This window comes from Vigna angularis, chromosome 2 (genome assembly GCF_016808095.1).
Source record: "Vigna angularis cultivar LongXiaoDou No.4 chromosome 2, ASM1680809v1, whole genome shotgun sequence".
Taxonomy (NCBI): Eukaryota; Viridiplantae; Streptophyta; class Magnoliopsida; order Fabales; family Fabaceae; genus Vigna; species Vigna angularis.
In genome coordinates this window covers 18271766-18298155 of record NC_068971.1, presented here as the reverse complement: position 1 = coordinate 18298155, position 26390 = coordinate 18271766, and the positions used below count along the sequence as shown (strand labels likewise).

General features: G+C 36.5%; 1 protein-coding gene across 1 annotated transcript; it reads right to left on the bottom strand.

The window, feature by feature from the left end:
• Window positions 1–567: 567 nt before the first annotated feature.
• Window positions 568–21642, bottom strand: LOC108328295 (pentatricopeptide repeat-containing protein At2g41080). The gene is made up of 2 exons (XM_017562141.2): window positions 19240–21642; window positions 568–618 (listed from the first exon to the last, which is right to left on the bottom strand). The coding sequence occupies exon 1, from the start codon at window positions 21256–21258 to the stop codon at window positions 19528–19530; it is 1731 nt and encodes a 576-aa protein (XP_017417630.1). The 5' UTR covers window positions 21259–21642; the 3' UTR covers window positions 568–618; window positions 19240–19527.
• Between the last annotated feature and the right edge of the window lie 4748 nt (window positions 21643–26390).

Here is a 26390-nt window from a genome sequence, read left to right as displayed (position 1 = left end):
ACCTATAACACTTTGCTTACAAAACTATTCAAGGTTAATCATAGAATTATTGGTGACTTCTTGGCTAAAACAAAATTTTGTATACTAACATATAATTGGATCCAATTGGTCTGAACCAAATCAAGACTATCAAGAATGGGCTGGTTAGATTTTGATTTTGAATTTGTTTTTTTCGAAAAATTTAAAACAATTCAAACCAATTAAAATTAATTGGTTAAGATTTTACTTTCAACTAAATTTGGTCCAAACACACCTGTGAAAACCCCTACTTAATTTATGAACCTAATGCTGCAGAAAAAAATATATAATTAAAAAATAAAAAGTTCTTTAGTATCCTAGGGAATGGGTAAGGAATCAATAACTTGGTTTTCTTATTGGAAATCAATGTGCAGGTGCATTTGTAGCATGAAATCAGTCAACGTCCTTCCATCAACGGGTGAGAGTTCAAGGGACGCAAAATCTGCCACCTATGAATTTGAAGTAACAATCACTGAAATAAACACATTCCAAAATAACTCAGTATAAATACAAATAAGTTCAATGTTAGGAAACTCACCAGCTTGGAAGTGCAGTATCAACATAATATTTATGTGCCATGTCCATCAATTCATCAGGTGACTGGGAAGATGGAGAAGATATCAAATCAAAATATATTTAATAAATATGAGTACATAGATTAATAAGCACATTGCTGGCTAGAAATCATAAAATTGACATATTCCTATTGAGAATAACATTCCAGTTACAGCGTCAGAAAAATAAAGCATCATTTAAGTCAAAAAGCACAGATGAACCTTCAGATGAAGATCAGTGTTAGATTCTTTAAGACGTGTAAATGCAGCAACAGAAAGTAGCTTTCTCCATATAGTTTCCTTTTTTCCTCTTGTCTCTCTAATTCCTGTTTCGTGGTTTCTTGCTTGTTTATGACATTGCCATTATTAGATGGGAAAATATCACTAGTACAATAAGAGGAAATGGCACCGGTTACTTTTCCTTATAGGCCCCGGTTCTACAACCGAGGCGTATACGAACGAGATAAAAAATAGTAGGTTTTATGCCTCGGTTGCTGGTCGAGTCAAAAAAAATAGGATTATGCCTTGGTTTCCAGGTAATTGAGGCAGTAACGTATTATTTTTTTTATTTTTTTTTTTCAGCCATCCTCAGCCGTCCTCAGCCGTCCAGCCATTTGGGGGTTCACAGCAAAAACAACAACATATCAGAAATGCACAACGCAGAAGCTTCATAGCACAGTATACAACATCAACAAAAGACATCATCAACAAATCAGAAGTTTCGCGGTGGCCGTCGGGACTGAAGATCGCGTGCCCCAGATCGTGACGGTACCGGAGGCGGAGGCGACCCAGTCGCCGTTGAGGGAGAAACGCGCGATGGTGCCGGGCCGGAGGCGACCCACTCGCCGTTGGGGGAGAAACGCCGATGGTGGCCGAGGCGGAGGAGACGAACTCGCGCGAGGTTGAACGTTGATTTAGGGCTTCGCAATTTGGGCTTCGCGATTTGGGCTTCGCGATCTGGAGCACTGTCGGATGCAGAGGCAGAGGCAGCAGTGACGATGGCGCGGTGGAGGAACCTATTTCCGGCAGAGGCAGAGGCAGAGGTCGCGATCTGGAGGAACCCGCGACGCAGAGGTCGCGATCTGGAGCACTGTCGGAGGCAGACGCAGCAGTGACGGTGGCGCGGTGGAGGAACCTATTTCCGGCAGAGGCAGAGGCATTGGTCGCGATCTGGAGGAACCCGTGACTCCGAGGTCGCAATCTGGAGCCGCGACGCAGAGGCAGCCGTGGAAGAGGTGGTGGAACCCGCGATGCAGAGGAAGAATGGAGAGCAGGAGGAAGGAGAAGCTGAGGAAAGAGAAGCCGTGGAAGTGTTGATTTGATGCAAAGACGCTAAGTGTAGAGTGGCAGGGAAAATAAGCAATTGCTTTGGCACCGGTTAAATGGCCAACCCGAGGAAAATAAGCTATTGCTTTGGCACCGGTTAAATGGCCAACCCGAGGTATAAGGCGCTGGAAACCATTTACGATTTCAGTTCCTAACGAACCGAGGCCTTTAAGTTTGACGTAGCAGTGATATAGGCCTCGGGTCTCAGATTAACCGGTGCAATATCATTATTCTATCGCGGGTCTTAGCTTAACCGAGACATATATGTTAGCTTTATTTACGATTCTGCCACCGCGCTTTTATATGCTTCGGGTTTACTTAAACCGAAGCCTATATAGCGATTTTAAATCATCTTTTTTTACTAGTGTATCCTTTCCTACTTCAACTTTGGAGTTTTTGTTATCAATTTTTTTCTTTAATTCCTTTAGTAATCCACCTTGGCTCCCAATACCTTTAACAACTGGCTCAATCTTACCCTCTTCTGCCTTTTTTGGCTCAGTTTTCCCAGTAGCTTGATTTTGTAAATGCTGTACCCAACATGCCCCAAGCTCCCATCTAATATATTTTCTGTGTCTAGCGGTTTCTTACTTCAATTTTTGTAAACTTTCTTCTAGGATTTTCCTTACCAATGACTGAGTTGAACATGAATATGCAATGTTTGTGCCTTGGATTCAATGAATTGCATTTGATGATTGGAGTGTAGATGGCCTATGCAATATGTTGTAATTGGAGGAAATATCTATTGAATCTTCTTAATTAGAGAAAACATTTATAGAGTCTTCATAATTAGAGAAAATAGATGTATGATCTTCTAGATTATTTTTTAGTATATTGTTTCCCTATTTCCCTATTTTAGAAGATTAGATTGTTACAAATAGAGAAAAGGAGAATGTAATTCATATGAATGAAAATAATAAAATCATTCTTATTTTAAACTTGGTATTAGAGCTCCCAATTTTAGGAGTTTCGTTTCCGCTGCAACAGTAGCTACTGACGTCGCTATCTGACCATCGCAACTGTCATTATAGCCAATTGGGGTCGTTGATGCGGTAGAAAGGTGCACTCAACTCCGGCGAACACAACACTAGAAGCAGCTTCGGGAAAGAAGCCGCCACGCGCCTAGTTCTGACGAGACCCACTCGCCGCAAATGTCACAGACAGGGTCATCGGAGCCTCTTGAGTACGTTCCACGGGTCGATGATGTCCCGTTTGGCCAAAATTTGAGTAGATATGAGTTTTAAGTTCTGCTCCTTTTCCCGGTGCTACCCACACGACGTCATCGCCTCGGATAAGGTCATCAAAGACACCTAATTGTGTTCTACGTGATGTCTGAAGTAAAAATTATTCTTTTGAGTCCTAATGATCTACCAAATATGATGGGTGCCTATAGGTTGGATGTTAGGAATTTTTTACAATGGAGTCAGTATATTCGAAGGATTCTCAAGGGATGTTCAAGACTAGATCACATAGATGGAGGTGGACCAGGACCAGACAACACTCATTTTCCAATTTGGGACAATGAAGATTCACTAATTATGACTTGGATGTGACAGTCCATGTTTCCTGAGATAAGTAGAAATTATATGTTTTATTCTTCTGCCAAAGAAATATGGGATGATTTATACAGTACTTTTTCACTAAAAAAGAATTTTGTTGCATGTTATGATAGGATCTAGGATGTTAGGATAGATTGGGTTGAGGACTGAGCGGTTAAGGGTGTGAGGGTGTTGGTTGTAAAGGGGGAGCAGGTCAGAGCTGCTATAAATAGAGCTCTTGTAACTCTGTAGAGGGCATCGAGTGTATTTTTGTTGTAAAGATAGGATTTTAGCCTATAGAGGGAGGTTATGCTCCTAACTAGGGAGGTCATGCTCCCAACCATTCTTTGTAAAGAGAGTTCTTTTACTGTGAATAATAGAAAAACCCATTCTTTCATTACTATTTCTACCTATTGTTAGTGTTCTTAGTTAGGTTTCAAACCTAGGAACCTAACATGCTATGACATTAAAAGCAGGATATTTAATAAAAAAACAAGGCTCCCTTTCTGTATTAGAATATCATAGAATCTTGAATGGACTTTGAATTGAATTAGATCATAACCAAACAATAAAGATGTGTAAAACAGATGCTGCCACACTTGCTAAAGTTGTGGAGAAGGAAGAATCTTTTAATTTCTCCATGGCCTGAATCATGTACAACCCAAACCGGATACAAATCTTAGGAAGAGAAAAATTACGATCCCTATCAAAAGTTTTTTTTATAGTAAAAGAAGAAGAAACTCGGAGAATTGTCATACTTGATAGGGAGACCTCCAACATAGGCTCTTCCATGACAACTGGAAAGAGAGTCCGTAAGGAAACAAAAGTTGGGGGAAATTTGTTTGAAAAAGGTACTCATGGAAACTATTGTTCATACGGTAAAAGATCTGGACATACTATTGTTCAAAACAGTCCCCAAACTTCTCTTTTACCTAACCAACTGCTTACTCAAAAACTCACTTACCAAAACCCCTAATTTTCACTCCAAAACAAGTAGGATTTGAACTCATTTTATCTCCCTTCCTTAACCTTCTTTATTTGACCATCTAATGATACTAACAAATCACAAAACACTCCAAGACTAATACCAGATTACAGATTTCACATTGTTCTCATTATCCCAACATTGACATACTTACAACATCAATTCAAGCTACAATCTGAACTATAATTTCATATATTCACAACCATCATTATTAATACAACTTTATCTCAACAACATATTAAATTCCTCTTGCAATAACTCACAACAACAATCATACAATCAAAATTCTCAAAACACATCCTAAATTTACAATCCCTCAACACTTTTCCCCAATTTAACACCACCAATTTTTATATAAACAATACACAAAAACTAACCGATTTAACCCATCTTACTACACTTATGAAAAGCAAATTAGCTTCCTTTACCTTGCAATAAACTGTCCAACTCAGAAACGTTCCGTCGATTGCTTGAAACACAAGGAATCTCTAGACGAACCTACGAGACACCAAATTGGAAACGAACAGAGTCTTTAGAACTCTAGATGAACCAAGAATGCTTAGGAGAAGCATGATTACACATGCAACAATACTTCTAAAAACATATTAGAAACCGGAGAGGAAAAAGGAGTAAAAACTTACTTGCTCTATTCTTGAAATTGATCCGCTAGATTTGTAGACATTGACGTCATGATCGTCTAGACAACTCCTAATCGTCAAACAGATTACATAGGAGCAAGAACACTTAGAGAGAAGGTAGAAAACTCTAGAAAAGTGGTTTCTAGAGAGATGGTACGTTTTAAAATAGTGAAACTCATTTATAATAAAACCATTTTAAACTAAACTATTTAATATTAAATTAACCGAGTCTCACTATTTATAAACTATCATCACTTCTAAAATACCATTTTTTGAGGTTTTACACCCCTCAATAAAATGGGGTTGCAGAAACAAAGAATCATCATCTTCTTGAAGTAATTAGAGCTCTTCTTTTTCAAATGTCTGTTCCAAAACATTACTGGGAGAAGTTGTGTTAACTGTCACATATCTCATCATCAGATTATTCACTTCTATCTTAAATGGCCTTAGTCCTATAGAGTCTCTATTTTCTTTTCTTCCTTCTTCTCCCCTAATAACGAGTCTACCTAGTCGAGTCTTTGGATATGTTGCTTTTGTTCACTCTCATAATCCTAATCGTAGTAAATTAGATCCTAGAGCTCTTAAATGTGTCTTTATTGGGTATCCTTCTAATAAAAAGGGTACAAATGTTATCATCCTCAAAGTCGTCACGTTTATCACCATGGAGGTCCCCTTTCATGAAACACAATTCTTTTATGTTAGCCCATCACTTCAAGGGGAGAAAGCACTTGAAGTGGATGAACTCTCCTTGTCATTACCATGTTTGTCTTTGCAGGATGCCTAAGATCTGAGCAATGAAGCTACCATAGTCCACGGTGAGAAAGAAGAGGAAGAAGACAATTTTTTTGGCAAAAAATATGAAGAAGAAAACAACCCACTTCGACTCTAGAGAAAGAAAAATTGTCTAATCTGGAAGTAAGGATCCCTGAAGATATCAGTGAGGAGGTAAGTATTACTGAGGATTTACCCATTGCATTGAGAAAAGAAAGAAGATCATGTGCTAAATATTCTATTTCTCAGTAGGTTTGCACTAACAATCTCTCTGATAAACACAGAAGCTAAATTGTTGCCATTGATACCACAGAAATTCCTACCTTAATCCAGGAGGCCATGAAACTAGAACATTGGAATCAAGCCATGAAAGAAGAGATGAATGCATTAGAAAGAAATTCAACTTGGGAGATTGTTGATAAGCCAAGAGACAAGAAGGTAGTAGGATGTAGATCAAGGTTATCAAATTCGAGAGTTTATGTAAACTCATGAGAGTCAAGTAAACTCGACTCGTAAACTCAACTTGTAAACTCATAAGAGTTTACTTCAGATAAAAAAAATTATATAAATAATATCTTAATTCAAATAAGTCTACAAAATTATATAACTTTAAATAAATAAAATTTATAGTTATATTGTTCATAAAAATAAATATTGTAAAACATAAATACTTGAATTATTGTCATTAATTTTGATGCATTTCATTAAATATATAACTTTCAAGCTCGCAGAATCGCTTCAAACTCACGATCTTACTGATTTCAATGTCGATTTTACTGAGTTTACGCAGAAAACGAGTTTACTTCTGAGTTAACTCGGAAGCCATGTCTGGAAACGTAAACTCGTACGAGTTTACGAGTTAACTCGAGAGTTTGATAACCATGGTGTAGATGGATATTCACAGTGAAACATAAGGCATATGGGACAATAGAAAGATATAAAGCTAGATTGGTGGGAAAAAGATATACCAAAACCTATGGGATTGACTACGAGGAGACATTTTCCCTAGTGGCAAAGATGAATACAGTTTGAGTTGTTTTCGCTTTGATGGGACTTACACCAGCTAGATGTGAAGAATATCTTTCTTCATGGAAATCTAGAAGAGGAAGTGTACATGGAGATTCCCCCAGGTTTTGAAGTGAAAAATGAAATAAACAAGGTTTGCCTCCTAAAGAAAGCATTGTATGGTCTTAAGCAATCTCCTATAGCATGGTTTGAAAGATTTACAAAAGCAATGGTTTCCTTGGGATATAGACAAAGCCAAGGAGATCATACTCTATTCATAAAGCTCTTCTACAGGTAAACTCACTCTATTGTTTGTCTGTGTGGGTGATATTATTGCAGGAGATGATGAAACAAAAAAATTGGCATTAAAAGACAAATTGGTAGCTCAATTTGAAATGAAAGACCTAGGAAAACTCAAATATTTTCTTGGAATAAAGGTTGTTTACTCCAAGAATGGGATTTTCATCTCCCAAAGGTAATATGTACTTGATCTCCTAAAAAAAACAGAAAACTTGGGATGTAGAATCTCAACAGTTCTTACAGAACATAATCACAGAATTGGAAGTGAGGAAAGTGCTCCTGTAGAAAAGGTGATAACAGTTGAGAAACTGTTATTTTCATGCTTAAAATTGATACTAAAAGCAACCTTTAACACTTAGAAACTAGCTTGGAATCATGCTTTTGTTCATATTTTTGGAAATAAGAGAGCTGGACAGGTTTATGCTTGATTTCAGTGTTTTATGCAGGTTTTAAGGTGAATTTGGTGAAAGAAGTGGAGAAGGATAGAGATGGAATCAGAAAAGAACTCAAAAAGTGCAAAAGGAGAAGCCGCAAGTACCGCTCAGCGGTAGTTTACCACTGAGCGACACTCAAGAACACCCGTTGGCTCCGCTGATGGGTGAAAATGCAGCTGAGGGGAAAATTGACTTTGCGCTAGTACCACTGAGCGGCAGTTTACCGTTGAGCGGTGGTCTTTTGGGCTTAGGCCCACTTTTCTGTAATATTACGAATAGTATATAAGCTTTAGGACTTCCTAGGGTTTGTATCTTTGGCTGGAGACGAAGTAAACACACACCTTTCCATCCCTTGGAGGAAGATCTTGGATGCTAAGGCTAGCTTCTCATCTTTCTAGGGTTCTATTTTTCATTCTTTCATTATTGTTCATCTAGTTTCACCATGAATATGGTGAACTAAACCTTGTATTGTTGTTGGGGAATCAATGTAGTCTTGTGAAACTCTCATATATGGAATTTGTGTCTTAACATCTTATTTTAAGATACATGCTTTCTTTCATCATTAGTTAGGGTTTTTCCTCCTTGCTTAAAGCTTGCATTGTTTAACTCATTCAATGCCATGATTATTGATTTTGTCGATATGGGAACGTACGGGGAAATCTAGATCCGGGGAATTTCTCCCAATAGCATATTGCCTAGACATAGGAATATGAGGGTTGGTTGCCGTTAAGCTTCTGCACTTTAGAATTAATTATTAGGGATGCTAGGAATTGTATGAACTCGTAATTAAGGATAGGCCTTCTTGCAAGGTGATTTAGAGAGTGACATTAACATTGATGAAAAGAATGATGAATTCCTAAAGTATACGAGAGTGGATAAGATGAAATTGATTACCCCAACAACATACTCATCCATCTAATACATTAAAGTGTTTGATTTCCTCTTTTCCATTGATCAAATTCATGCATACATGTTTAATTATTGTCTTTTGCATTTAAAACATACAATCAATTGTTCACAAGTCTTAAATAATCAACAAATCATATAACTAACTAGGTCGTGAGTCCTTTGGGAGAACGATACTTGGTCTTATCGAGTTTATTATTTGATACGATTCAGTCACACTTGCCGAGGGTTAAACAAGTTTGTGGCGCCGTTTTTCGGTGTTCATAAATTTGTCATCAAGTTTTTGGCGCCGTTGCCGGGGACTCGTGGTTTAACTAGTTTATTTGTGTGATTATTGATTATCTTTGACTTGTTTTTGAATTTTGAATTTTAAATTTCGAATTTTGTATTCTGTTTTTATTTTTCTGTTTTCTGTTTTTATTTTTTCGGTTATTATTTTATTTTATTTTATTTTATTTTCTGTTTTTATTTTTCGGTTTTTTATTTTATTTTATTTTTTCTGTTTTTTGTTTTTATTTTTATTTTTTTTTATCTTCTTATCTCTTATTTTTTTATCTTCTTCTATATCTTTTTGTGCTAACAAATCTTTCTAGGGACTTGTTTTCTTGTGTATGCAGGAAGCAATTCGAACTAGAAGCAAGAAAACCTCGGAACCTCTTCTTGAAGGTTTAGACGAGAGTAGACGGAGGAGAAGAATCCGTACATCTAGAGAACTTTTTCCTTCTCCGGAAACTCTGTTACAACCATCACCACAAAGTTCTGACCATAGCACTAAGGAGATGGAGAATAATAATGCTAGAAGAACTCTTGCAGATTACACTAATGTGGTTAGACCTCAGCATTTCAATAGCATAGCAAGACCAAGGGTCAATGCAGCTAATATGGAGGTGAAACCAGCATTAATCCAACTGGTGAAGAGTAACCAATTTAATGGGTTGTCGCATGAAAGCCTATATGAGCACCTCACAAATTTTAATGAAATTTGCAATACAGTGAAGATAAATGGGGTGCTTGACGAAGCAATCAAACTTAGCCTGTTTCCATTCTCATTAGGAGGCAACGCTAAGTTTTGGTTGAACTCTTTTCCAGAAGGGAGCTTTACAGAGTGGGAAGATGTGGTGAAAAAGTTCTTGAAAAAATACTTCCCACAATCCAAGGTAAACAAAGGAAAGCAAGAGATCTCATCTTTCAGGCAAGGCATGGAGGAATCACTAGGTCATGCATGGGACAGGTACAAAAGCCTATTAAGAAAGACGCCCACGCATGGATTTGACGAAGTAGAAGTAGTCCTAATCTTCCTTGGAGGTCTTGGTTCACAAACCAAGATGATGCTTGACGCCTCAGCTGGAGGCAATATCAAATGGAAGACTCCAGAGGAAGCCACGAAAATAATTAAAAACATGGCTACTAATGATAATGAGCTGAATAGTGAAAGAGGAGCTTTTATTCAACAAAAAGGAGTTCTACAGTTGCAATCCAATGATGCCTTTCTAGCTCAGAACAAGATACTAACTCAACAATTGGAGAATCTCACAAAGATACTTGCACAACTGCCAAAAGAGTTAAAGACTGTTGCACAGGTTCAACCACAGATGTGTGAATTATGTGGTGGTGACCATATCAATGGTTAATGCGCCTTTCCAATGGAAGCTTTAGAGGATGTTAACTTCATGGCCAATCAATTTCCATACCGACAGGGGAACTTCAATCAAGGGTGGAAACCACACCCAAGTATTGGTCAAGGACAAAGTGGGCAAGCTGGACAATCAGGGCAATTTCATAAGCAACAGCAACAACCAACCTTATGGCAACAAATGTCTACACTTAATGAAAGATCAATAAGGATGGAAGAAACTCTTCAGCAATTCATACAGGCAACTGAATCTACTCAAAAGAGCACTGAAGCTGTTATTAAGAACTTGGAGATTAAAATGGGTCAGATTACCAAGCAGTTGGAAGAAAGGCTTGACAAAAATTTTGGGGCTAATACTGAGGTTAACCCCAGGGAAGAATGTAAAGTGTTGGAGAGTACAAATTATGAAACAGTTGAGTTAGACAGAGAGAAAGAAAAAGGAGAGGAAGAAAAAGAAGAGAGAGAAAAGAGAGAAAAAGAAAAAGAAGATAAAAAAGAGAAAGGAGAGAGAAGAGAGATAAAGAGTAAAGATATTTTTCCTTTTCCAATAAATCAAGAGAAACAATTTGATTTTACAGAATTATTCAAGATGGTGGACAATGATGTACCTTGGAAGGAGATATTACGGCATATTGCAGTTTATACTAAACCTGAGGAAGAAGTCTCTACAAAGAAAAGACGTAGAGATGATGATACAAAGAAGTATAAAGCTGTTAAAAAGGAGCCATTCCCTCCAAAAGCAAAAGATCCAGGAGGTTTTTCCATTCCATGCACAATAGGGAAGAAAAGGATAAAAAAAAGCTTTACTTGATTTAGGATCAAGTGTTAACTTGATACCTTATTCTTTACTTGAGCAGATTGGTGATGTTGATGTGAAGCCTATAATGGTTAACTTAGTAATGACAGATGGATCCTCGAAGAAACCCTATGGAATAGTAGAGGATATTATAGTTTGTGTAGGCAAACTACAGTTCTTGGTAGACTTTGTGGTGATGGAGATGGAGACTGAAAAGATACCCATTATTCTCGGAAGACCGTTTATGAAAACGGCCAAAGCCATCATTGATGTGAATGAAGGTATAGTGGTGCTCCAAGACCGAGAAGAAAGAGTTGTTGTAGATGTCTTCAAAGAAGAGAGGCAGATGCAGGAGGAAGAAGCTAGTCATAAAGCTGCATATCAAGATGTACTCATGACTACCCTTGAAGATGAAAAGCCCAAGGTTAAAGGTAAACATTGTTTGTTGTTTCAGGTACAGGAAGAAGAAAGGATTGGAAGAGAGAAAAAAGTCCATGATGACTGGATGAAAGAATGACTCCAACTTGGTAAACCTGTGAGATTCAAAAACAAGTTGTGGGTTGTGAAAGGCTACAAAGAGAATGAGATGATAGAGATAGAGTGTCCACATTCTAGAAGGGTCAAAAAAGTGTACCGGAAGCAGTTGAGGAGTTGGTGTGATATGAACATCAACCATGAAGAAGGAACTTGAACTTTATTGGGTCAAGCTAATGACGTTAAAAGAGCGCTTGCTGGGAGGCATTCCAGTGATTTAAGGACAATTATTCTTTTGATTTTATTTTGGTTTTGTAATTTTTAATCAGTTGGACATTATTTCTGTAAAATTTTTGGGTATAGCATCTACTGAAGGATGCTAGGTGGTTAAGTATCTACTGAAAGATATTAGGTTTGTTACACCTAATGATGGGTGAAGGTAAGAAAGATTTACACCTACTGATGGGTGTTCGTGGATTTTGGGTTAGGCTCGTGACGTTAAACAAGCGCTACCTAGGAGGCAACCCAGTTGATTGATTATATTTTTGTTTGTTGCATAATAGGGTTGTGCATAAGTAATCTGAGAATTTTATTGCAGGGAGCCAGTGAGGGGTATATTTAGGACGCATTTAGGTTAAGCTAAGGAGAAGGAGAGCACTTCTCGAAAGTGCCGCTGAGCGACAAACTACCGCTGAGCGGTAGTGTCGCAGACTGGGCTTAGGTTGCCCCTTAGCGGAACCCGAGCCCATTAGGGTATTTTTATACCCTAAGCTGCGCCTTGGTTTCTCTTTTCAGATTCTTCTCTGCACACACACTCCTACATACTTTTCAAAGGTTCTCTACAACTTTTCCCTCATCCCTCTTGAGAAAATCTCCCTTCCACTCACTTTCTCACTAGTTTTCCATCTAAGTTTGGGGTTGGAAGAGAGCATCATTATTCTTCATATCTTGAAAGCATTCTCCATTCATCTAGCATCTCCACCCAAGTAAGTCAAGCATTTTTCATTCTAGGGTTCTTGAGTTTGAATTTGATTGTTGAAGCATGAATTTTTAGGGGTTTTGATTTCTATGCATGATTTAATGATTTAATTGATGTTTGAACCGATTGAACTGAATGATTTTGATCTAGAAGACTGAAAATTGCATGTGGGTGGAGGTAGGACAGGTTAAAAGTGTTTTTTCAAAAATCTGCAGAGTCACCGCTCAGGGGTAAATTGTCGCTGAGCGGCACTCTGACAGATATGTTATTTTTGCTGAGTTGTGTACTGGATTACTGCACTGGTGGTGTTGAGGGTGATTTTGACCCTCAGTGGTGGTTTAGCTTCGAAATAAGGTGTTGTTTATGGTTTACTAATGATTAACAACAGGTTTTGTGGTTTTGTAATTTGTGTTTGATGTAGGAATGACATCCTCTTCAAGCAAAAGAATGAAGACCATGGCTTCCAAAAGAAAAGAAAAGGAACCAGAACAACCCCATTCTAGTAGGTTCCTATCTCGCAAACATGAGAAGCACTTTAAGGTGGTCCAAGATAGGATACTCCTTATGGAAAGGAAGGTTGGAATGATACCTAACTTTGCTCCTCAATTTGGAGAGCAATTGTTGGGAAATGATTGGGGGAAGCTAGCCACATACCCTACACCTGCCAATATAGCTGTGGTGAAAGAATTCTACGCCAATGCAAGGAAGATTGGTGATTATCCAGCTGAGAATTACCTAGGCTATGTCAGAGGCCATGCTATTAGGTATGATCCTGATTCCATTAACAACTTCTTGGGTACTGTGTGGGCTGGTGAGTAGTGTCAGTTTGCTCTATGTATGGAAGAAGGCACTGATTTTGATGATGTGGAGAGAGTTTTATGTGTACCTAGAGGACATTTTCAGAGGAATAGAACTGGCTCTGTGGTAAACATTAGGAGGGCTCATTTGACTCCTCTTGCAAAGTATTGGATGTCATTTTCTCATGCCAACATTCAGCCATGTTCTCATGTGTCAGACATCACTCTTAGCAGGGCACTCCTCCTTTACTGTGCAATCAGGAACTTGAATGTCAATATTGGACAGGTAATAGTTGATGAGATAAGGGTGTGTGCCAACACAACAAACAACAAAGCACCCTTAGGACATCCTTCTTTGATTACACACCTCTGCAAGATAGCTGGGGTGGATACTTCTGCTCCACCATTTGAAAGGCCAAGGAAAGCAATTGATGAGGCCTATTACAGACAATACTGTGGAGGTGAGGAGGCAGCTCAGCCAGTTCCACCACGTCGTACTCGCAGAGAAAGAGGGCAAACACAGAGTCAAGCATCTGCTGAGACCATGAAGCAGAACCTTTCCAGATGAGGGACATGTACATGTCTCTTATAGGTGCATAGTTACAGTCTATCCACAAAGGGCAGGTGGCCACTACTGAGATGATTGTTGGAATGTATGATACACCTCCAGCACACAGGTGGACTATGGAGGAGTTTCCTAATGTGGTAGCCTGGCCAGAAGAACAGGTACAAGGAGACAGAGCTGAAGCAGCTGAAGCTTCAGCTATGGAGATGGATGAAGATGATGTTGATGATGATGAGGATGATGCATTTGAGGATGCTGAAGATGAGGAAGAAGAGGAGGATACAGATGACAGCTCAGATTGATGAGGAGTTGAGATAGCATTTACTGATGAATGCTATCATAACTAAAGCAGGACTTATGTTTTTGTTTTATGTTCTGAACTTATTTACTTGTGTTTTTAGAATACGGTTTGATGTACTCAATTGGAAACTTTGTCTGTTATGATGGTTTGCTTATGATTGTGATTGTTTGATAAGTAATGCTTGATGATGCTTTGATATGGATTGATGTTGAGATGTGCACATTACATGCTTATACAGGTGGTTCACAAGCTTTGTGAACAAATGCATGATGTTGTGATTGTGATATTAAGCAGGATGTGTATGTCAAATGTGAATGAGCTTATATGTGAGGTTTTGAGCTCTAGAGTTTTTGTGATTGAGTGCTATTACTTTGAAAGCATGAATGACTTTGTCCAGGTTTTCTATGATTGAATTACTAGCTTGTTTGCATCATATGATCAAGGTCATTTGTTGGTAACCCTTGTATTAGCCAATTTCATGAAATGAGCCACTAAAAGAGAACACTATGTGTTCTATCCTTTGAACCCCTAGCCTGGAACATGATTTGAAAACCCTTGTTGAAAAGCTTTACCTTGAGTTAAGTAGAAAATATTTTGTGGTATTGACAAATGTTCAAGTTTGGGGTTGTTGGAAAATAGAAAGGGAAATTGAAAGCATTAAGCTAAGAGCTAAGAATTAAGTATGTGAAAAGAAAAAGAGAAAGAAAAGAAAAGAAAAAGCAAAGCTCAATGCAAAAGAAAGTTGGGGAAAAGTAAGAATGATTTTGTTTATATGATTCTCTTAACTCAAGGGTTTTGTGATCTAGAAAAACCAATTTTCTTGTTAGCCCAGCCACATTATAAGCCATTGAAAAGTCCTTGTGAGGATGCATGCTTGTGAATTTATTTGATTGTGGTTAAATGAAAGGCAAAGTCAATTCATGTGACATTGTGATAGTAGAGCGAATGAGTGATTACCTCTTATACACTTGTATTTGAGTGAAACACTTTACTTAGTGAGGAAATATTCCATGAGCACATGAACATCCATGCTTAGTTGATTGATCATTCATGAAAAATAGCATTTGTTGGATATTAAGTGACTTTGTGAACACTAAAGCATGTGTATGTCTTGATTGAAGTCTTTGTCATGAGCTTAATTGAAGTTTTTACTTATCTTGAAAAGAGGATTTTTGAATGGAGTAAACCATTGTATTGATTGGTAGAAGATTGAGTTACATCTTGTTTGCTTGAGGACAAGCAAAGTTCTAAGTTTGGGGTTGTGATAACAATTGAGAAACTGTTATTTTCATGCTTAAAATTGATACTAAAAGCAATCTTTAACACTTAGAAACTAGCTTGGAATCATGCTTTTGTTCATATTTTTGGAAATAAGAGAGCTGGACAGGTTTATGCTTGATTTCAGTGTTTTATGCAGGTTTTAAGGTGAATTTGGTGAAAGAAGTGGAGAAGGATAGAGATGGAATCAGAAAAGAACTCAAAAAGTGCAAAAGGCGAAGTCGTAAGTACCACTCAACGGCAGTTTACCGCTGAGCGGCACTCAGGAACACCCGTTGGCTCCGCTGAGGGGTGAAAATGCAGCTGAGGGGAAAATTGACTTTGCGCTAGTACCGCTGAGCGGCAGTTTACCACTGAGCGGTGGTATTTTGGGCTTAGGCCCACTTTTCTGTAATATTACGAATAGTATATAAGCTTTAGGACTTCCTAGGGTTTGTATCTTCGGTTGGAGATGAAGTAAACACACACCTTTCCACCCATTGGAGGAAGATCTTGGATGCTAAGGCTACCTTCTCATCTTTCTAGGGTTCTATTTTTCATTCTTTCATTATTGTTCATCTAGTTTCACCATGAATATGGTGAACTAAACCTTGTATTGTTGTTGGGGAATTTGTGTTTTAACATCTTATTTTAAGATACATGCTTTCTTTCATCATTAGTTAGGATTTTTCCTCCTTGCTTAAAGCTTGCATTGTTTAACTCATTCAATGCCATGATTATTGATTTTGTCGATATAGGAACGTACGGGGAAATGTAGATCCGGGGAATTTCTCCCAATAGCATATTGCCCAGACATAGGAATATGAGGGTTGGTTGCCGTTAAGCTTCTGCACTTTAGAATTAATTATTAGGGATGCTAGGAATTGTATGAACTCGTAATTAAGGATAGGCCTTCTTGCAATGTGATTTAGAGAGTGTCATTAACATTGATGAAAAGAATGATGAATTCCTAAAGTATATGAGAGTGGATAAGATGAAATTGATTACCCCAACAACATACTCATCCATCTAATACATTAAAGTGTTTGATTTCCTCTTTTCCATTGATCAAATTCATGCATACATGTTTAATTATTGTCTTTTGCATTTAAAACTTACAATCAATTGTTCACAAGTCTTAAATAATCAACAAATCATATAACTAACTAGGCCGTGAGTCGTTTGGGAGAACGATACTTGGTCTTATCGAGTTTATTACTTGATACGATTCAGTCACACTTGCCGAGGGTTAAACAAGTTTGTGGCGCCGTTTTTCGGTGTTCATAAATTTGTCATCAAAAGGCCCAATGTTAGAGATTGGTAGGAAAATTGATTTATCTATCACACACAAGACTAGACATTGCTTATGCAGTTAGTGTACTAAGCCAATTTATACATGATCCAAGAGAGAAACACATGCAAGCAATTGACAAAATTCTCCAATACTTGAAGTCAAGTCCAGGAAAGGGACTATTATTCAAAAGGGAAGACACATTGACTATGAAAATGTATATTGATGCTGATTATGCAAGTTCTATTACTGATAGAAAATCTACTTCTGGGTACTATGTGTTTCCTGGAGAAAGTCTGGTAACATGGAGGAGCAAAAAGCAAGATAGAGTATCTCGTTCTACTGTAGAAGTTGAATTTTTAGTTCTTCCTCAAGGAATGTGTGAAGGACTCTAGATGAAAATCATTTTGGATGATCTTAAAGTCAAGGTGGATAACTGTTACGTATCCGAGTATGGAACGTAACTAGAACAATCTCTCACAGACAAAGAATAATAGAAGATGAATGAATAAACATTTTTTATTGATAAGAATAACTTAATCAAATAGAAAACAAACAATAATTGGGAGCATAACCTCCGTCAATTATTTCTAATAATTGGGAGCATAACCTCCATCAACTATTCTAGAGCATAACCTCCTTTACAAAACTCAATAATCAAAAGCATCCCCTTAACCCTAGACTCTAGCTTTATTTATACTAATTATTTCCCGCCCATCTCTTACTAAATATTTCCCTAGAATATATCTGCATTTAATATAAATATCCCTATATTTAATATAAATATCCCCCTGTATATTATCCTAGCATATATCCTTAATTATAAATATCTTATATTGAATATTTCCCTAGGATATATATTTATTTACTCTAATTAACTTATATTGAATATTCTCTCCTAGTGTGGCTTCTTTTACTATAATTAGCTCTCGCCCACCCTAACTGTTGCGTAGTTAAGATGGTGATTCTTCAACCGTTCGACTCAGTTCCTCCCCTGCTTCCCATTGTTCGGCTTGGTCGCTCCCTGCCTCCCACCGTTCGGCCTGGTCACTCCCTGCCTCCTATCGTTCGGCCTGGTCGCTCTTTGCCTCCTACCGTTCGGCCTGGTCACTCTCCCATTCGGCCTGTTCTTGTCCCCCGTTCGGCCTGACCGTTCCCTTTTGTCCACCATTCGGCCTAACCTTTCCATGCCTTCTACCGTTCGGCCTTTAAGGTCAATATAGTTCGACCTCACTTCCCTCCTACCTTTCTTCTACTTCTCATATACTTTCCAACCCTTATTATTACCTCTCACCTTATACCCTAACAATAACCCTGTGCAACTACACTGTGACAATAAGTCTGCCATGAACATAGCCCATAATCCAATACAACATGACAAGACCAAACAAATTGAGATTGACAGACATTTCATCAAAGATAATCTAGACAGAAGCTTTGTGAATACAACTCATGTTCCTAAAGAACTTCATATAGCAAATATTTTTACAAAAGAGCTCCTTTCGGGTAGATTTCAAGATCTTGTAGGCAAGTTGGGAATGATTGATATTCATTTACGAACTTGAGGGAGAGTATTGTAATTAGAGAAAATATATCTTCTTAATTAGAGAAAATATCTATAGAATCTTCTTAATTAGAGAAAATAGATGTATGATCTTCTAAATTATTTTTTAGTATATTATTTCCCTATTTTCCTATTTTAGAAGATTAGATATTGCTACAAATAGATAAAAGGAGAATATAATTCATATGAATGAAAATAATAAAATCATTCTTATTTTCAACTCAATATCATCCTTAAGCTGAGATAATTTTGAAAAGAAACTTGTATCAGGTGCTTTATAAAACCATATTTACCTAAAGAAAAAAAAGTAAGTAAAAGCACCGTTAAGCTAAAGCTAATTATACAAAAAAAAAATCACCAAAATAGATTAGTAGTACAGCATTATATGTTCCAAATGTAACAAGTTGTCCCCCTTATTGATGTATGGATTTTATAATTTTTATGATGCAAAAATTTATTAGAAAGTAACGCAAGAACTAATTTTGAATTAAGTAGTCCTTGTGATCCTCAATAACTAAAATTGATTAAATGGTGCCAGAGAATAAATGACCTGTTAACCTTCAATGCGTTTGCACCCAACATTCACCAATAATTCTATTCAAGGATATAGTGACCTAAAACAATGCATATGAATGAATTTCAAATCTGTTTGACGAAATGTATGAATAAAAGACAGGTTTTACCAAACTGTTTGGTAAAATGTTTCAATGAAGTGAATGTCCAGAATGTGTATGCAATGATTGGAACAAATCTAAAATGAAGAAAAAGAATGAAAGACGTGATCTAATAGCAAGAAATGCATGCAAGAATAAAAAACACATATTAGAACCACGTTTGGCAGCAAACAACACACTCATGGTTATGACAGTCGTGAATTATGTATATTCTACTGACAACTAATCAATGCAAGATGCAAAACATATGTCAATGAAGATGAATCACAGATTAATCAAATAATGTACAAGAACCGAATAATTGGATTTTCGCACTCAAAAAAGAAGCATAAATGAATACATATTTACTAAGAATCGAAACTGGTGTGTTACAAAATCATAATTGGGATTAGAAACTAATTAATCTCAGAAGATAAACTAAAGGAAAATGGCTCACCAGGAAAGTGAACATCAGACTGTAACGGCTTCCTTCTTTCAGAGTAATTCAAATCCATATAGTACTGTAATTCAAAAACATTATTAACTCTATGAATCCAACTGTGCAGTCACACGAGCATGTGCGGTCAACTGTAATTCCTTCTTTCAGAGTAATTCAAATTCATAGAGTACTGTAATCCAACTCCCTCATTTCCAAGCAATAATTTCAGAAACCCCCTTCTCCCTTCTTGTTGCCTTTCCCCCAAGGATGCCCTTATGGAAAATGCTTTCGATGCCTTGTTATTGTTCAACTATGAAAGTCTCCAAGATGAGTAGAAATATCTTCCATATGAAACTGGTGAACCTGATTCTTCACTTCTACCCAACTTACGCCTGGTTCTTTCTTCACCATCTTGTCTTTCATGGCTCTCCTTACCTCAGAAACATTTTGCCATCTCTTAGCTGAAGAATAAATGTTGGCAAGTAGAACATATGAAGCTGAATCTTGAGGATCGATCGTAAGAACTTCTGCAGCAACTCTTCTTCCAATTTCGGCATTCTTGTGGAGTTTACACGCAGATAATAATGTCTTCCATATAATTGCGTCTGCTTTTACAGGCATGGATCGTATCATTGCCTCTGCCTCCTCCAAACGGCCAGACCTCCCTAGTAGGTCAACCACACAAGTATAATGTTCTAGTCTAGCCTTGAGTCCATACTTTTTCACCATCATATCAAAGAAATCAAGTCCTTTATCCTTCATTCCACAATGACTACAAGCATAAAGCAAGCTCAAGAAAGTGACCTCGTTTACGGGCATATTTTCTTGTTCCATTTGATTGAAAAGTTTGATGGCTTTTTCTCCTTGACCATGAAACCCATAAGCAGCGATCATTGAACTCCATAACACAACATCTCGCTCTTTGCATTCCAGAAAAGATTTGAAAGACTCTTGCAAACATCCACATCTAGAGTACATACTAACCAATGAACTAACTACAGAAACTTCATAACTAGCTCCTGCTTTGATTGCTTCAGCATGAATTTGCTTCCCTTGACCAAGGATAGCTAACTCCGAACACGAGCTAATCACACTCACAAAAGTAATCTTGTCTGGTCTAAAACCTGCCTTTTTCATCATACAGTATTGATCCAGAACTCCCCCAAAGGACCCCTTTTGAGCTTTTCCAGCCATAAGTGTATTCCAAGCAACCAAATTGTAATCTGGCATCCAATTGATAACTCTCTCCCCATCGTCCATGCTTCTAGCTTTCATATACATATGAGCCAAAGAGCATCCAACAACCGAATTTAACTCAAACCCACATTTCATAACATAGGCATGAACCTGTTGGCCAGCAAACAAAGCTCCTAGATGAGCACATCCCCTGAGCACACTACCCAATGAGTACTCATCTGGCATTAACCCTAACTCATTCATTCTCGAAAAGAAGACTAAAGACTCCTCATTCATTTCAAACTTGGCCAAACCCGTTACCATCGCATTCCACGTGGCAATATTTCTCTCAGGCATTTCATCAAACAGGTTCCTTGCACTCTCGATGTTGCCCATTTCAAGATAGGCCTTGATCATGATGTTACATGACATGATGTTCCTCCTGGGCATTCGATCAAACAAAGCTACAGCGGCTCTAAGCTCCCCAAATTTTGAGTAGAGGTTGAGGAGATGGTTGGAAATGAACTTTTCTGAGGAACAACCAGAAATTAATATCAAAGAGTGAAGTTGCTTGCCTAAAGAAACAGACTTCAACCCAATGCACGCTTGGAGGAGGTTTGAGAACAAACGGGGTTCTGCCCATATCTTTGATACAAAGCTTTCAAAAGCCTCTCTTACGTGCCCTCTTGAACACAAGGTGGCAAATTGTTTTTTTGCCTTTCGAAAAGTGGTCATTTTGCAAGTGGATTTGTGGAGAAGCCAGAGATTGCAATTTGGAAAACTGGTGAGCACAAACACACACACGCACCCACGAAAAAAAACTGGTACAAGAAAAACCAAACTTGACCGTGCATGAAACATGGGCTAAGGGATGTGTATAATTGTTTAGTTGTTTTTGATGTTGCAAAAATTGAGTTTAACAATGTATTGCAAAATATCTCCCAACTGCATTGCACACATCATGGAGCTTCAACCGCAAGTTGCCCATCAAAACAAGTGCTGCAAAGAGGTTCATTGGAAATTAAAAAATGTAGGTAACTAGAAATCATCTCACATAAAGGACATAAAGTGGATTGATTTTTTTGCACTCAGTAGTAAAAATTTCAATTAATTTGCAATGAATATAGTGAATTCGATTCTGAATCTCAGAAATTCAAATTGCTGGCGCAAATCATGACGTATGACACAATTAGCTAGCATTTCATTGTATGAATGCAACATTACAGACACAAGCACAGAGGACAGGCCAGTGTCCTTCGATGATTTCAGTGAATGAAAGTAAGCAAAGAACATCCAAAAATCTTGATTGAATTAATTCTTTAAGTAATGTTACATGAACAGAATGTCAGTGCAATCCAGTCACTTTATAAATGTTCAAATTATAACTAAGTCCTGATAAAAGGAATATGTGTCAAAACCTAGAAAATGAAGTATTAGAGTAGATAAGTGTATTAAAATAATGAGACCGAGTATTTTATTATAAAATAACCTTATAATTGGAACTGTTAAGTAAGCCCTTTTAATAAGATTTGGTCCTAGCCCATGTAGGTTGGGGCCAAAAAAGCCCACAGGGCCAAAAACAATCATTCACTAAAAAAGCCCACAGGGCTAAAAGCCCCTAAAGCCCTATGGGTCAGGGCTAGTCCATGGGTTTTCCTTTTTACAAAATTTTATATACGGAAACATAAAATTATTGAAAGATACTGTGAAAGAATCTTCTAAAACAATCTCACCTATTTGAACATTAGATACTGTGAAAGAATTCATTGAAAAGTAACTTCCATTTTGAACCTCCTGGACACCATAATTGACAGGGAGAAGAATCACCAACCCAACAAAAGAACCCATTGAAAAAACCTTAATGCTGCAAACACAAAAATAATAGTAAATATAAACATAAGAATAAAATAGTAAAATTAAGCAAAATACAATAATGGCAGCGTTTTTATTACACTGCATCATCATGAATGTTAAACCTTTGCCCAAAAGATAAAACCTGTTTTGACCAAAAGATAAAACTTTCACCTTTGCCTGATGTTTGTTCCACTCCATCACAGTTTTGCATGTATAGAAATGAAGCAAATCAAATCTATAATAAAACTTGCATGTAGATTTCGCTACAAGTAATCACAATAACCAAATCATGCAATGACAGATGAATTGTAGTTTATTAAAAATAGCTAATAGAAACTCAATCAATAAAGTACCATTAAGAAGTATGTGCACTGCAACGCCACAATAATATTCACATCCATGCAAGTAAACTTTCAATTTTATTCTTTTGCATTTTCAACTTCTTTAGAGATTTTTATGAGGGCATCATAAAATATAAATATTTGCATTAGCCATAGAATCTGAATAATACACCAAATGCTGGGATATCATAGAGCCAAAACCCGCCCAAACCATTCTCACTTCGAAAACAATCAAACGCAATTAATCATAGAGTGACCCATTGATTCTGGAAAGCCCAAAACAGTGACAATATGGAGAAAAGGAAATGAGTGAAAGGGAAGTACCTGAGACAAAGTCAAATGAAACATCCTTTATTCAATGTTGAAGACTTTCAACATCTTCTAAAAGTTTAGACTCATCACTTCTCTCATGACCAAAAATATCTTCAACAATTTCATCTATCACAAGCAATTGAAATACAATCAAACAACTAGTCTATAATTAATAATTTAATGTAAAGTAATTTTAAAAATAATAACATATACACTCACCGCTAGGATTTTCAGAAAATCCATATAGCCAATTTTGAGTACAAATCAACATTTGCACGTGCCCAGGAAGAATGGAGCTTCTATATTTCGAAAGTACACGCCCACCTTTGCTAAAAGCTGACTCTGATGCCACTGTAGTAATGGGAATACTAAACACATCTCGAGCCATTATAGACAATATGACAAATTTTTTTTCATTAGTCTTCCAATATTTGAGCACATCAAAATCTTCACTGTCTTCATCATCATCTATTGTTGGTTCATCTAAATAAACATCTATCTCGTTCTTTCCAATGATAGATTTTGATTCATTTTGATACATTTTAAAATCCTACAATGCATTACATATTAATTATCAAAACAAAACTAGAAAAACTGGAAAAAAAAATGAACACTAGGTATAAAATGCTTACCGAAATAATCCTTGATCTCTTAAACTTTTTTCCTTCAGTATTGGACTGAGACATCAAGATGGATTCAGTAGGTGATTGAGAAAGAGAAACACTAGAGGTAGAAAAATTCTTTACATATTCTTTAAATAACCTCTTGAACTTCTCTAACACTTTCTTTGTTTTCTCTGCATAGGTTAGAGGATCCAATTTTTTATAACAATATGTTATAAAATCAACCTTTAGTCGTGGATCAAGAATAGGTCCAAAAGCTAACCCAATACTATACTCCTTCCAATACTTTTGAAACTTTTCTTTCATATTCATAGCCATATCCTTTAAGATGACATCTTCATTCAACAAATTCTCTTCAATGATAAGCTGAATTTTCCAAATTTGCATAAAATACAAGTTTGAAGTGGGATAAGATGAACCAGGCATCATGTTTGTAATCTCATAAAATGGTTCTAAGAATTGACATATTTTCTCTCCCCTATTCCATTCCTCAAAAGATGGACAATTTTTATAATTTCTATCAACCACTTTGAGAATTTGAAAAGCTTCCTTATATTTGATTGCACTTTCAAGCATTAAATAGGTTGAATTCCATCTTGTAGTCACATCTAATCTCAAACCCATGCTCATATTTATGCCAACATCACTAACACATTCTTTGAATTTGAGAGTTCTTCCATCTGATGATTTAACATACTTAATACTCTCTCTAATATTATGGATTGCTTTGTCAATCACCTTTAAACCATCTTGAACTATCAAATTAAGAGTATGAGCACAACATCGTACATGGAAAAACTCACCATCACATAATAAATTTCTATGAACACAAAGATGGCTTTTTAGAATGTCTTGCAAATTATTATTGGCAGACGCATTGTCCAGGGTAATTGAGAAAATTTTCTTATCAATACCCCATTGCTTTAGGCAATCAAACACAACACTTTCTAGTTCAACACCTGTATGTGGTGGTTTCATTCGACAGAAGTTAAGAATCTTACTTGTTAATTTCCAATTTTCATCAACAAAGTGTGCAGTTAGGCAAATATATCCCTCAGAAGTAACTGCAGTCCAAACATCAGATGTTAAATAAATTCTATTAGGAATCCTAGACATCATTTCCTTAACTTTATCCTTCTGTTCAAGGTATTCCTTTTCCACATCTGAAACAGTAGTGTTCCTACATTTCATGTCAACATTAGGATTAATGTATTTTATCCATTCTCTAATTCCTTCATATTCGACAAAAATTATAAGGAAGACTATGTTTAATTATGGCTCTTGCAAGTAACTTCCGATGAATTTTTTGATTGATTTTTCGGATCCCAAACTTTCCTTGTTGGTAAAGATCCACATCTAAGTTTGCAATACTTCTACATGCATTGACATGCCGACTTAAATGTGAAGTTCCATAATTGTTTTTAGTAACAGGATGTTTTCCAACTTTGTAGTTATTGCCACAATACTTACATGCAACCTTTTCAATGCCATCCTCATCTTTTCCTATTTTTGTGAAAAAATTCCAAACATTTGACACTTCTTTTTTATTGGTGGTAGCACTCTCAGATGGACCAGGAGTTTCAGATGCAAGATCATCAACCAAAGTTAAAGGATTACTCTTAAGGTGGTCCGTATTTAAAAGTTATTGCACACAACTGCATAGATAAATGAAAATTATTTTTAAATAGGTCTTTCTTCTATAGAACTTTATGAAACATTAATGTAAGTCCTATAAAACTAAGAATAAATTTATAAATATATACAACTCATCTTTCAGCTAAACACACCAGGTGAGAAATGGATAATGATATTGCCTAATGGTTCATGTGTTAGTCTTTCTTACAGAAAATCGTACAAAAAATCAAAGTAATTTTGTACCCTTCCAATTAGATTAGCCAAAGATAAAGCTATATCATGTTAGTTTAGCATCTAATACTATTCGGAACTTTCAAAGAAGAAAAAAGTAATGACCTTTGTAATTGAATAGCGGCAGAATTATTGAAAGAAATAAGAATTTAGCACAAGAAAGTTTAATTAAAAATGATGATAGGGGAAATAAGATTTTGTATTCATACCTTCTACTTCTGCGACCAAATTGGTCCTCTCACTTGACTAAATTGACCCTTCTTCAATCTACACAATCTCCTTCTCTATTGTCACAAACCTATTTAGAACTTTTGGAGTGCTTATAAATCTAACAAACCTATTGAAAATGAACCAAAACAAACAAACAACATCGGTCTTATAAAATCATTCCACGTGATTATAACTTGCACACAAGTAATTAAAGAAGGCTAAACATTCTAATCCAATTTATCTTGGTCTGATCTAAAAGCAGTTCATATTTATAAAAGAAAAGATGAAGTGAATCTCTTTCCATAAGAAACAATTCCTCAAATCTATGCAAGTCTGGAGAGTTGTAAATTCCTATGCAGCACGATAATTTTTGTGGCACAAAACTCAAGTCTTTTTGTTTGCAGCATACTTTCTGAGAGTATCTTAGCTTTTGACACAACTTGGAAAATTCATCATTATGTGTGTTCATATTACAAAAATAAAGGGTTAAAGAAAATAGGCTAAGCATGCACCTTGGATTAACTGACATGAACATTTTATCATAAAGCAAAACTAGAGCAAGTTTTATCACTTCTTTTGTTTTGTTCTTTGTCTGTGAAACTAATCAATCTTTTTTTAACAAAACAGAGTCATTAATGAATTTTTATTGTAGCATGTAGAGAAAAAATTATTTTCATCATTGCTTTTTATCTTAATTTTCTTATCATGTGTCTATTTTTCATCATTAATCTATTTATAGAAGAAAAAAAGTCATCATATTTTTCTTATTTTTGTAAGTATAAAAGTT